General features: G+C 37.5%; 1 protein-coding gene across 7 annotated transcripts in view; it reads left to right on the plus strand.

Annotated features, from left to right (window-relative positions):
- Positions 1–14,339, plus strand: part of trpm6 (transient receptor potential cation channel, subfamily M, member 6) — a 50,751-nt gene that overhangs the window by 9,065 nt on the left and 27,347 nt on the right. For 6 of the 7 annotated variants that reach the window (XR_012405679.1, XM_068221056.2, XM_021475980.3 and 3 more), the window contains 4 exon segments: positions 7,055–7,127; positions 10,171–10,271; positions 10,364–10,498; positions 10,576–10,629. Coding sequence is in view for 5 of the 7 variants with exons in the window: in XM_068221056.2 (XP_068077157.2) it covers positions 7,055–7,127; positions 10,171–10,271; positions 10,364–10,498; positions 10,576–10,629 (363 nt within the window). In the remaining 2 variants the exon portion in view is untranslated. 7 annotated transcript variants of the gene reach the window in all.

The following is a 14,339-nucleotide window of genomic DNA, read 5'->3' on the forward strand; positions in this document are numbered from 1 at the left end:
TAATCGGTCAGGAGTTAATTAATCAAAATCAATGAATTTATTTATCGAGCATAAGTGAATAAAGCGAAGATCAGGATCCTAGGCTTTTGAAGAACCGTCAGGCAAGCAGTCTGGATGTCCAAAAGCTCTTGAACTCTTTGGCCTCCATCCTTTTATCCATTAGCCGTGTCAGATCTCCTTGGCCACTCCTCCGAGCAGGTAACCCCAGTCTCTGTTGTTGCCATCAGCTGTTCTCAGGCAGAATCAACTCTCTAAAGTCTGTGGTCTGCACACAGAGATACCTCTGCACACAGAAACAAAAGGGCAAGTGAAAGTATCACTCCTCCTTGACATACTTGACACAATTTTACTGACATCTGGGGTGCAGCAAGCAACTGTAGCAAAAAATCATAAAAGCACAGCTGAGCATCATAACTTCCTTATAGAAATATCAGGATAATATCAATTTTATTAAAGCATTATAAATCACGCATACACACAGAGCAGTATAAAAATGCTGCATCTACCCACATCTGCTTTTCCTCATAGTCCTGTCTATGAACTCTTGACCTGTGTATGCACCCATCTGGGGGAAGCCCTTTTTCAGATCTGTCTCCAGCCAGCACCCACAGACAGCTCTTGTGGTTTTAGCAGTTAGTTAGAACCACATTATAACAGGGGTTAAGTAGAAGTACGCTATATCAGGAGACATCATCATATCTGACAAAGACACATATTGTAAAGAATGAATAGTGAGGCAAATGGGAGTATATTCCTCCAATAGCAAAAATATATCAAAAGAAAAGAGTGATTAGTAAGACAAAAAGCAATATTTTCCTCATCTGCTCCAGTTCTCTTTTCTGTGTAGAAAAGTTGCACATCACAGCTGCAACCCAGACAGGGACTTTCTGCAAGACTTGTCTGTTACAGATTTAGTTATTTGACATTATAGAGGTGGAAAGTTCCTGTCTCATTTTAAGGTCAAACAGAATGTCTCAGCATACCACTGTGTGTGCTCATTAGATTATCATGGTTCAAGCAAACACATATACATATGTGAAATAAGCATGAGCACATATATAATTCAAAAGAAGCATTAGACTGTAATTTTATTCCTTCATAATGCACTGTGCATTAACTAATGTTAACAAGCACAAGTTTATATTTTAATAATGTATTAGTTAATGTTGAACTATGATCAATAAAGGCTTTACAAGATTATTCATACTTAGTTATTCTTAGTAAATACATTAACTAAGGGCGGCACAGTGCCTCAGTGGTTAGCACTGTTACCTCACAGCAAGAAAGTCACTGGTTCGAGTCCTGGCTGGACCAGTTGGCATTTCTGCGTGGAGTTTGCATTAGGGCTGCTCAATTTTGAGAAAAATCACAATCACGATTATTTTGATCATAATTGTAATTACGATTATTTAAAACGATTATTAGTTAAAGTCAAAATTATTAGCGCTCCTGAGAATTTTTTTAAAATAAATATTTCCCGAATGATGTTTAACAAACCAAGAAATTTTAACAGTATTTCCTCTAATATTTTTACTTCTAGATGAAAGGCTTTTAAGAAAAAAACACTCTAGCTACAAAATTCCTTCAGTCAAGAGCAGTGAGATATTTTTTCCTTTTATTGTTTGATTAATAATGATGAAAACGGGCAGCAGCAGGAATTGCGCGCTGTCACTTTAATGGTTTTTCTTTCACGTGTCTTTTGATTCTCAACTCGTTTGTTTTTTACACAAATGAGGGTTAATATGAATATTCACTAAACACCACGTTTTGACACATATTTGACCATTAAAGTGCTCACGTTAATGACTTTAGATGTGTGCGCTCTGCTCGTCTCAGTGTGCGAATGAACGTGCCGCACACACACACAGAAGCACGCGATCTTTCGCGCTTTTAAGAGCAACAATTGTGTGCAACTGGAAAGGGGGCGGTATATGATGCAGTAATTGATTAATGGATTTTTCGATTAATGGTTTTTTCATAATCGTTAGAAGCTGAAATCGAAATCGGATTTTCGATTAATTGCACAGCCCTAGTTTGCATGTTCTCCCCTTGTTCTTGTGGTATTCCTCTGGGTGCTCTGGTTACCCCCACAGTCCAAAGACATGTGGCATAGGTGAATTGAATAAACTTAATTGGCTGTAGTGTATGACTGTTAGTGTGAAGGTGAGAGTATATGGGTGTTTCCTAGTACTGGGTTGCAGCTGGAAGGGCATCCCCTGATAAATAAGGGACTAAGTCAAAGGAAAATGAATAAATGAACATTAACTAATGGATCATAATTCTAAATTGTTCCTAAAAATAATTACTAAAATAATTGAGTAGTTTATTAAGATAAATTTTATTAATAGCATTTTTTAGTACTCTACCTTATTTTGCCTTTCTTTACTGTACTCACTTTGTCTAGGTTTATAATAATGTATAATGAATTAATAATGAATTAATTGAACAATCCTACAAAAGCACAAACACAATCTTCTAATGAAAATCTACTGTTTAGCCTTGTTTGTTATTAAACCTGTTTTATTTACAATTTATATTTATATTTGACTCCATTTATAATATTCGACTTGATTTGTGTACATGTGAACTGCTGTGAGGTTAAAATATAGGTCTATCCAAATGTAGAGCTATCAGTTTCATTTAAATTAAATTTTCTTCCAAATATTCTTTTATTTCTTCATCAATTTGTTTTTTGTTTTTAATAAAACAAATAAATATAAAATAAAAAAATTTAATATCTGTATGTTTTGCGTCAAAATTGGTTTGTTTTCTGTTAAAGTTACAACATGCAAAAACATTATTGTGTAATTATTCATTAAAGAAATAAATATAATAGAAATTATTGTTATTATTAATAAGTACATTGTACTGTGCTTTAGTAATTTATATCTGTCAGTTTAAAACAGTTTTTGTTTTTGTACCATTTGTAGTTTTTCTTAAATAAAGTATAAAATGCTGGTCAAGTGACTTGATGTAGCTCTAGAGATGAAGTTATTGTGCTTGTGTCAATATGCAGTATCAAAATGTTCAATTCAATTCATCTTTATTTTTATATTGCTTTTACATGGTAGATTGTGTCAAAGCAGCATAACAGAAGTTCTAGTAAATTAAAACTGTCAGACCAGATTCCAAAATCTGTAAAGTACAGTTTAGTTCAGTTCAGTGTGGTTTAATTTTCACTGTTAAAAGTCCAAACACTGAAGAGCAAATCCATTGATACCCAAAATATTAGATTAGATTAGATTAGATTAGATTCAACTTTATTGTCATTACACATGTACAAGTACAAGGCAACGAAATGCAGTTTAGGTCTAATCAGCAGTGCAAGCAGCAAGTGCAGGATACAGGGATAAGTTATAAAGTGCAGTTATGGAAAACCGAGGTGATATTTACAGATGGATGTAAAATGAACATTATATGCAGGTTGTATTATCTATGAACAGAGATTTACAAATAAATGATTTTATGTACAGATTGCTATCAATAATCAGAAGTGTCCTTTAAGCAATTTTCACCACAGTGTCAGTGCAGTGTCTTACGCTCAGCAACAGAGCAGCTTCCATACCAGACTGTGACGTAGGTGGTCAGGATGTTTTCTATTGTGCAGCGGTAGAAGTTCACCAAGACGGCTAATGAAAGCTGGTTGTTCTTAAGTTGCCTCAAGAAAAATAGGCGCTGATGAGCCTTCTTGACCAGGCTGGAGTTGTTAGTGGTCCAGGAAAGGTCCTTTGAGATGTGGGTCTCCAGGAACTTGAAGGATGAGGATCCTATTGATGTGGATGGGATCATGTGAGCCTGTTCGTCCCTTCCTGAAGTCTACAATGAGCTCCTTGGTCTTGTTGGTGTTTAGGAGCAGATTATTGTCGGTGCACTAAGTGGCCAGATGCTGTATCTCCTCCCTGTAGGCAGTCTCATCATTGTTGCTGATTAGACCAGTCACTGTGGTGTCATCAAATCTGATGATGGTGTTGGATCTGTTCACAGGCCTACAGTCAATAGTAAAAAGGGAGTAGAGGAAGGGGCTCAGCACACAGCCCTGTGGTACACCAGTGTTGAGTGTGACGGTGGTGGAGCAGATGTGGCCTGATCTAACATTCTGAGGTCTGTTTGTCAGAAAGTCCATAAGCCAGTTGCAGAGAGACGTGTAGATATCCAGGTCTCTAAGTTTGATCATTAACTTGGAGGGTATGACAGTGTTGAATGCTGAGCTGAAGTCAACAAACAGCATTCGTGCATAAGTGTTTTTATTGTCCAGGTGTGTGAGTACAAGTGCAGTGCTATGGAGACTGCATCTTCTCTGCTCCTGTTGCCATGGTAGGCAAAATGATGTGGGTCCAGTGTAGATGACAGAGAGTCTTTCAGGTGTGCCAGGACCAACCGCTCGAAGCACTTCATGATGATGGGTTTGAGTGCTACAGGGCGGTAGTCATTCAGGCATGTTGGGCTGGAATGTTTCGGCACTGGCACTATAGTGGTTGGTTTAAAAGCATGTTGGCTCAGCTGCTAGGTTAAGCGACAGGTTGAAAATGTCTGTAAATACCCCAGCAAGCTGTTCTGCACATGCTTTGAGGACGCGCCCACGAATACCGTCTGGTCCAGCAGTCTTACACGCATTGATCCGACTCAATGCGATGTAGACTTCTGAGGAGGTACAGTAAGTGTAATAGGTGAGTGGTCGGTTGAGGAAGTGATCCTGGTGTAGGGTTCTTTATTGTCTTTCAAAGCAGGCATAAAAGTCATTTAGCTCGTTCAGGAAGGAGACATTTGTGGCTGGGGGTGTGGACTGGTTGGGTTTTTGTAGTTGCTGATGGCCTGGATGCCCTGCCACATGCGCCTAGGATCAGAGTTGGAAAAGTGCTCCTCTAGCTTTAGCTTGTAACAGTGCTTGGCCTTTTTGACGCCCCTCTTCAGATTAGCTGTGTTGTGTTAGCAGTGTTGCGTGCCTTCAGCAGGAGGCGCACCTCCTTGTTCAAAATATGTAATAAAAGAAAATGCAACATTCATTTACTCAGACATTCATAACTTTGAGACTTTGAGCTCTATCATACACCCGGCGCAATGTGGCGCAAAGCCCGGCGCAATAGTCTTTTGCTAGTTTCAGCTTGGCGCAAGAGTCATTTTGAGGCGTTGCGCTACGCTGTTTAAATAGCAAATGCATTAGCGCTCATATGTGCGCCCATAAGCGTTCTGGTCTAAAAAGGAAGGCGTTCTGAGGCGCACTGCTGGCGCGTTGCTATTTTGAGAAACTATAATAGATTTTTCAGTAGACCAAAACAAACCCGGTCTAAACTCCGGCGCAGAGTTGCGCCTCGCTTACGCACTGCTTAATACGCACAAGAAAGCAATAGGCAAATATCTTTACAAATGAAAAAATTAAAATATTAAGGATATATAGGATATAATAAGAATAGATATAGGATATAAATATAAAGGATTAAAATATTACAAAACATATTATTTTCTAGCCTACATAAATATGAAAAATCACTGCTTTTATGTCTTCTTCATCTTGGGAGGCTTTTTCAGTTTCTTTCATAACAATTTGCTTTTGTATAATGTCATTATTATTAGCAGTATTATTTATTATATCCATATTTACATTTGTTTTATTAAAAACAAGCTTAGATTTGCCCACCTGCAGGTTTTAGACCATATGGGGCACAGGATGTGTTTTTGGATATAACTCAGGTTTTTGAGCACACTCCTCTATTATTGTTCATTTATTCGTTTACTGGAAATTAGAACTGAATTTAGAAATAGTTTTGAAACAAATATTTGCGCTTAACAAACAAAATTATTTATTTATAGACTAATTGATGTCTGTGCATAAAGGTTTCCCTATCCAAGAGCGAATGTGAAAGTAGATCCATTATCTCTCATTCTCACGCAGTAGATGCTCTGTTTAACAGTTTTCTGTTAAAAAAAACTGTTAACTGTTGACTGTTTGCTAGTAAAATGCTTAGTTTTTCCACTTAGACATACTTTGCGTCCTGTAAATATTTTATTCTCAAAACACACCTATAACTCATTAAGAAAATAAACTCAACCCTTTTAGACCATGCGCCATGGCGCAAAGCAGATTTTCCCGTCCTTAAATTAGCAAAAATGCGTTCTGACACACCCTGAAAGCTTTGCGCTCTGCGCATGGACCGTCAAAATAGAGCCCTCTATATTTAAATAGCCCTTTAGCATTTTATTATTCACAGAATTTATTTCACACCACAATCTGTTTGGGCATACAGACCAACTTTAGATTTATTTATCTGAAATCTCCCAAATTCTGTGGAAGGACAAATAATGCCAACCACTTTCCTGTCTCCACTACTCCCAGCAGATACCCATCAGTTTATTTGCAGATTGTAATCTTCAGGAAATGTTAACTTCATCGTGAACTCCTCATACATCAGTAAAGTTCTTGTCCTTTAAGCTAGGAACTTAGCGCAGCATATACAAATCCCTTTCTCCGTTTCTCTGGCTGCTTCCTCTTCTTCTTCTTCCTCTCTCCTCCTACTTGGCGGTAAACACTGGTTGTTTTGTGTGATAAGATGCCTGCTGTGTAACGGTCTCTGTCACTACGCCGAAAGCTCTGATGCTAAGCCTCCATCAAACAGAATGTTGTAGTTCACCACACCCATCCCGCATTTCTGAGCTCCTAAATTGAGAGGGAACAGAATAATTGGAATGATGGCGCATGAAACGTATTTCCATATTAATCGAGTAGAAGGGATTAATTTGGTCCCCAGGCGCACAGATTCTTTGATTGGGTATGAATCACTCATGTGGAGATGAAGTGCCAAAGGCATGTTAAGAGAAGAACATCTCCTCTGGGTGTCTTGTAGAGTTACATGCATTTATATATTGGCATGGGATATGATGGTAGTTTCATATTAATACCAAACAAAATAAATAACCGCTGGCTATATTGAAAGCAACACAACAGCAGTGGCACTAGTTTACAAATCTGTTTTAATGCTGGCCATCTGTGCTAATTAATTGTTTTAAAGGTGCAACTATTTTTTTAATGAGGTCAAACTTTAACAATGTTTCATTTCAGATCAGCATTTTTGACTCTGAATCTGAAGACCTTCAAGAGGCAGATGTTGCAATCCTGTCCACATCGCTGAGAGGTATGTCATGTTGTTATTATATTATTCAAATAAGTCTTGTTGTGGTTTTTTACACAATGCTCTTTAGGTCTTAGGTGTCCCCAGAAAACATATGTAAAGTTTTTGTTTATGTCTCTTTAAAAGTGAACAAAGTGCATCTTCCCATCCCTAAAACAAAACACTGCCTTCATATCATGTGGAGATTATTGGGATTATAAAAGATTTGGTTATTTGTTGATGAGAATATGACTAGCAGCTTTGTTTTTGGGTTGTTATTATATGTATTTTTATGGTCACTGCGATTGACAGAGTCAGTTTACAGTTTTTGGTAATCAATGTAATAATTTAAATATTGTTGATTTACAGGATTTTATTTCAGTTTGATGATTTATTTTAAAGGGGATGTATCATGCTCATTCTGACCAATCTCATAATCTTGAATCATAAAGTAAACCCAAAACAAAAGTGTCCATCTGGATCTCCTTCAAAGAATCGGCCTTGATCCACAAAGCATTCAGCATCTGGATTCAAGTCTTGTCAGTTTAAACTTTTTTGAGTGCAAAGATAATAAGTGCACTAGCAGAATCAGGGTTTTAAAGGGCACATATGATAAAAAAAAAAATTTGTAAGCTGTTTGGACAGAACTGTGTGTAGCTATAGTGTGTCCACAGTCATAATGGAGTGATTTAAAGACAATAAATCTTTTTTTTTTAAATTTCTGACATTAAAATAGGATCAAAATCCCTGCCATTTTGAGTCTGACTGGAACGTGACGTAGGAGTGCGGTTTCCTTTCCCACCGATTTGATTTGACAGTCGCATATTAACATGTCTTCGTGGTAAAGCGTATAATCAAATTAACAAGACAGGACGTGCGCAAAGCAACTGGGATTAAAAGATCTGTTCAGCTCTCTGTGATCATCAATCACCATCAAATGTGATCAAGAATAATATTTACAAGTTTACAAATTTTTTAAAATGGTGCATGTTTGCAATGAATTACAGCAATTTTTATCGCTTTTTACTTTATCACCACAGCCGCGTGTGTGTACAGTAAAAGAAGACACTTCAATTCCAGTTTGTGGATGTGGAATCAGTTTTATTTTAAACATTAACATAATGGATATCCATACATCAGTGGATATTAACATGTTTCTTGTCATATTTGTCATGCAAAAACAGTGCAAAGTTAAACGCGTTGGCTGTGTGTCTGTGCGTGCGTGAACTTTGTAATGACATTGTGTGACTTATCGTGGCAGAAAGGCTTGAATTAACTCCTCAACATATACATCAAATAGTCATTGGGAAAGTTCTTACTGTAGTCTTTCACACAAACATTATGTGAGATCTGCTTTCTTCATGTCTGCCACTGTGCTGTTTGTCTGACCCACGCAGGTATTGAGGCACACTCTGACAGGCAGAAAAAAATTCCAATATTCTGAAAGGTCTAATAAAAAGTCTGATGTTTGTTTCGTGCTGAAACTTTACAGACACATTCTGGAGACACAAAAGACTTATCTTAAATCTTAAAAAGGGGTTAAAAAGATGCCTTTTAAGCTTTCAAATACACCCAAATGTAACGAACTGGGTAAGAAATTGCATGTGTTTCAGTATTATAAATTTTGGTGGCAATGAAAAGCAGGCCTCACTAGCTTTAACTTGCTTTAAGTGTGAATTCTTTGCATTGGAGATACTGTGACTATTATGTTCCAAGAAAAAAAACACAGGACTACAGTCCTCGGAGAGAATTCAGAAACAATTCCCTTGGACATTGTTCTTTATTACTTTGTAGATTTTTTCTAGTCAAATAGCAACCATAGTACATTAAAGATGACCTATTATGCAAACATCCCTTTTGTAGGGGTTTAAATAGTATTGTGTGGGAATAGTGTGTGAGTATAGACAACCTCTAATGCTAAAAAAAAATATTAATTATAATTATTACAATATTATTATAATCAAACTTGATAAAAACATTCTGGAGAAACACTTTAGCTGAGCCCGAAATTGCTTATTTCCATACTATATAGAACGCTTAAAACATAATGCGAGCCAAGTAGTATGTTTGAATTCATAGAATTTTAAAAACAGTATGTGAGATGTACCGGGATGACCTACTACTTCCAGTGCGATTCTGAAGTGTGCATCGGATGGATGCTACGCTATCTCAAGATTCAACTGACATGGATAGGTTACGTGATGATGAAAAAATGGCTGATGTAGTACATCTGAGTTCCATTCATACAACTGACATTCATACTTTATATCAAGTAGGCCAAATAGTACATTTAAAATCAAGTCCAGTACCCACTCGAGAAGTAGATGATTTCGGACGCAATCTGCAAATTGACATTCTCCCTTCCCTCCCATTCTCCTGATAAAAATTGCCACCCATTAGTGACGATTTCTCCCTCATTAGCATAATTAGCCATGAGTGAGAAGCAGCTGTCCACCATTAGTGTTTTCATCTGCTGATTATAATGTCAGCAACGAATTACAAAAATGGAGTTTCAGATGCACAAGTAAATACTGTAGTCTCCATAGACTGCCGCCTTCTGAGACAGGCGCTTGTAGCTTCTCCCTTTATTGAAAAGAGCACAATGTCATTTGAATTTAAAGTGATAGTCACCAAAACAGCACCCTTTGGATCAAAACCTAAAAGGGGCAGTTTCAAAGAGTTATAAAACATTATTTGTGGGGTATTTAAGCTTCACAGACACACTCCTGGGACATCAGAGACTTATTTTGCATCTTGTAAAAAGTGGCATAATAGGTTTACTTTTAAAGATGAAAGTGTAAACCAGGGGTCACCAATCTCAGTCCAGGAGGGCCGGTGTCCCTGCAGGGTTTAGCTCCAACTTTCCTCAACACACCTGCCTGGGTGTTTCAAGCAAACCTAGTAAGACCTTCATTAGCTTGTTCAGGTGTGTTTGATTAGGGTTGGAGCTAAAATCTACAGGATACCGGTCCTCCAGGGACAAGTTTGGTGACCCCTGGTGTAAACAATAATTCAACCTCTTTAAAAGTTGTATAAATAGTGTTTGTTACTCAAAATGAAAATACAGGGACGAGAGCTTCCCCCGAGGAGCAGCTGAGTCTCACTCTGGCCTGGGACAGAGCTGATATTGCAAAAGACCACATTCTGGTCTATGGGCAACAATGGCAGGTATTGTAAACAAACAGCTAATTTTACAATCAGGGTTGAGATGTTTTATGTGTTAAACCAGCCCATGTCTAATTCAGCACTGGATTTTGTAGGTAGGATCTCTGGAGCAGATCATGCTGGATGCGCTGATAATGGATCGCGTCAATTTTGTGAAGCTGCTAATTGAGAATGGCATGACTATGAGTCACTTCTTGACAATCTCTCGTCTGGAGCAGCTCTACAACATAGTAATGCACATGTACTACTTGCATTGATCTTAACTGTGGGATATCTCTGATCCTCATTGGTTTTTGTTTTTTCTCAGCAAACAGGCTCCTCACATCATTTCCTTCGACATGTTATTGCAGATGCCAAACAGGTTTGTGTAGAGTAAAACCCTGAATGCTCGCATAGAGTACTTTTGTTAAAATAATAAAAATACATCAATGAATTAACTTTGACTAACTTCAGGTTCCATCTAATTGTTTAATTTTCCCCCAAACATTAAGTCAAAATAAAGTGTACTACTTGAACAATAAGTGTATATTTATAAATGGAACAAAGAAAAGACACATAATTTTTGTGTCTGCATGCAACTGAATTTACAAAAATAATTTTCTATATGTAGATTTTTACATAGAAAAGCACAGAAATGGTGTAATTTATAGGGGAAATAATCATATATCATAGATATATTTTTAAATATTTATATTCAAATGTATATATTCACATTTGCATGTGCTTTATGTACAACACTTTGGTACCCATTGTGGTTTGTTAAAAGTGCTCTAAATATAGATAGAGTTTATGAGAATAGCACTGTAATATTATTATCATGTAGGCCAGTGAGCTATTGCATAGAGGTAGCTGAATAAACTCTGAGTTTTGGCTAAGTTTAGAGTTGACAAATCTTCCTAGTTTAAAAAGCCCCTATTACGCATTAAAAAAGATCATATTTTAGTTTTGGGCATCTCCAACAACAGTCTGATATGTGATACTTCAATCACTGACTCTTCACAGCCTCATCTTTGAGTAGGAAAAAATAACGAGAGGGGTCTGGATGCAGACCTGGTGCGGTGCAATCTTAGCTGCATCCAATGCTTTATAATGCTCTCGCCTAACCTAACCCCACCGCTAACCCTACCCATCACAGTGATGTCACTCACTCCATTGAGTGCATTTCACTTTCATTCTTTATTTCTTTTTCTTTCTTTCTTTCTTTCTTTCTTTCTTTCTTTCTTTCTTTCTTTCTTTCTTTCTTTCTTTCTYTCTCTCTCTCTCTCTCTCTCTCTYTCTTYYTTCTTTCTTTCTTTCTTTCTTTCTTTCTTTCTTTCTTTCTTTCTTTCTTTCTTTCTTTCTCTCTCTCTCTCTCTTTCTTTCTTTCTCTCTCTCTCTCTTTCTTTCTTTCTTTCTTTCTTTCTTTCTTTCTTTCTTTCTTTCGGTTGCGCATGTGCTGAGTGAGTGGGCGGAGCTGTGTGTGAGCGTTTGGCGTGTGTGCAGGTACGAAAGATTTACTTTTTCTATCCTTTTTCTCTTCTTTTTGAGGTTGTTGGCTTCATTAGTTTGAGAAAGAGAATCAATTAAACTTATACCGGAGCATCCGCTCTCGGTTTTCGTGTCAGAATGGCTATGACGGGGAGTCGGAGCTTTGATTTTCTGACACGGCGTCATGGGATCAAAGTGGACTCCACTGTTAGTGTGGAGGAGTGTAGTTTGGCTATAGGTGAAGTTGTCGGCACTGAAAGCATCCTGTCAGCATCTCGTATGAATAATGCGATTGTAGTATTCTTAAAGACGGTTGATTTGGCGAATCAATTGGTTGAAAGTGGAATAGTTATTGGTGGAATTTTCACCCCAGTGCTTCCGCTGTCCACCCCATCTAAAAGAATAACTTTGTCCAACGTACCACCTTTTATTTCGAACGAGGTGCTGACCGGAATGCTTTCTCGCTATGGCAAACTTGTTTCCCCGATAAAAATGATTCCTATCGGGTGTAAGTCGCCTTTGTTAAAGCATGTTGTGTCTTTTCGGCGTTACGCCTATATGATTTTGCAGGACAACTTGGATGAATTAGACGTGGCTTTAAACTTTCGTCAGGACGAATTTAATTACGTAATATTTGTGACTACAAACAGCATGAAGTGTTTTTCATGCGGGGAAGTGGGTCATTTAATTCGCTCATGCCCCGGTCGATTAAACCAGCAGCAAGATCAAAATCGTTCACCTGCTGATGCGCGCGACTCTGAGATGCAGAATCGCACGGCCGCTGTGGCAGGTGTTAGTGACGCGCCTAGCACAAGTCTTCCTCAGAAAACTGTACCACAGACAGTAGCTGAGGTGATCATGACTGATAAAAATGACGAGAAAAGAAATGATGTGGTTGATGTGGAAAGAGACAGGCCGTTACAGGTTGATGAACAGCCTTTACAGGCTGCGGTGGATGTATTGCGCAATAGCAGTGACCCGGGTACAACCGGAGAGCAAGCGTCTTTCAATAAAGAACAGGATCTGAATTTGGAAATGGATTTAGATGACAGTGCTTTTAAGACGCCTCAGAAGAGACGCTTAAAACAACAGAATACAGGTAAACAGGCTAAAAAGACGGATAATTGCGATCTGAGTCAATCCGAAACTGAGAGTGAGAGCGACTTTTCAGAATGCAGTGTGTCGTGCAGTTTGCCATTAAGCGGTTTTTCTAGCCGGGTTTACACTGTGGACGACATAAAGTCATTTCTTAAAGTGACAAAAAATGCCAGAAATGTAAAAATTGAGGAATATTTCCCTGATGTAATGCAATTCATGGAAAAAGCTAAGCTTTTTAAGAGTGAGGGAAGATTCAATAAACAGGAGGTGTATCGACTAGAAAAATTGCTTGGCAAACTTAATGCCCAACCAAGGCTCAGTAATGACAGCACATAAATACGTTCTCCCCTTTTTTCTTTTCTGTTTTTTCTGCTTGGGCTATTTTTGGTTTTGCCTTTCTTTCCTTTCTATGGAGGAGGTTTTTGTGGCTTCTCTTAATGTAAATGGGGCTAGAGATATTAGGAAAAGGTATCAGATATATGAAATAATTAAACAAAAGAGAATTGATGTTTTATGTATTCAAGAAACACATAGTGATGCATTAAACAGTTCTGACTGGGGTAAGGAATTTGATGGGTTATCCATTTTAAGTCATTTGAATTCAACTAGCAGTGGGGTTGCTATTCTATTCTCTAAGAGCTTTGTTCCTGTTTCCTATCAGGTGGATGAAGTCATAAAAGGTAGACTTTTAAAAGTTGATGCTCAGTTTGAAAAGTATTCTTTTATTTTTATAAGCGTGTATGTTCCAGTTAATGCTTTAGAAAGGATGGTGTTCCTTGATACATTGAGTAATGTTTTAAGTAATTGTGACACTGATAAAGTTTTGTTTTTAGGGGGTGATTTTAATTGTACTGAGAGCATGCTTGATAGGAATCATGTTGAACCACACATGGCTTCACAGAAGCGTCTAATTCAATTAATAAAAACCCATGAAATTGTTGATGTCTGGAGGAATTTTAATGGCAGTCAAAGACAGTATACCTGGGCTCATGCTCGTGACAATCTGATTTCACTAGCAAGATTAGATAGATTTTATTGTTTTAAGCACCAGTTTAATCTTTTTAGAAGCTGTTCAATTTGCCCAGTGAGTTTTTCTGATCACAGTTTGTTACAATGTGTTATATCTCAAAGGTCTATTAAATCAAAAAGTGCATATTGGCATTTTAACAGTAATTTATTGTCTGATAAGCATTTTAAGGAGATTTTTAAAGAGTTCTGGAAGAATTTTAGAAATACAAAAACTTCTTTTCAATGTTTGCAGCAGTGGTGGGAGGTTGCAAAGGTACAGGTTAAACAGCTGTGTCAACAATATACTCTTAATGTCACAGGAGACATTCTCCGTTCAATAAAATCAATTGAAAAGGAGCTGGTAGAGCTTCAAATGCTTGTTGACAACACATCTAATTTGGCTTATTTGGACTCTTTTAATAAAAAGAAAAATACTTTAGGTAAATTTTTGGATACCGTTACACAAGGAGCGCTGGTCAGATCCCGCTATCAGAGTAT

This window comes from Danio rerio, chromosome 5, assembly GCF_049306965.1.
Source record: "Danio rerio strain Tuebingen ecotype United States chromosome 5, GRCz12tu, whole genome shotgun sequence".
Lineage (NCBI taxonomy): Eukaryota > Metazoa > Chordata > Actinopteri > Cypriniformes > Danionidae > Danio > Danio rerio.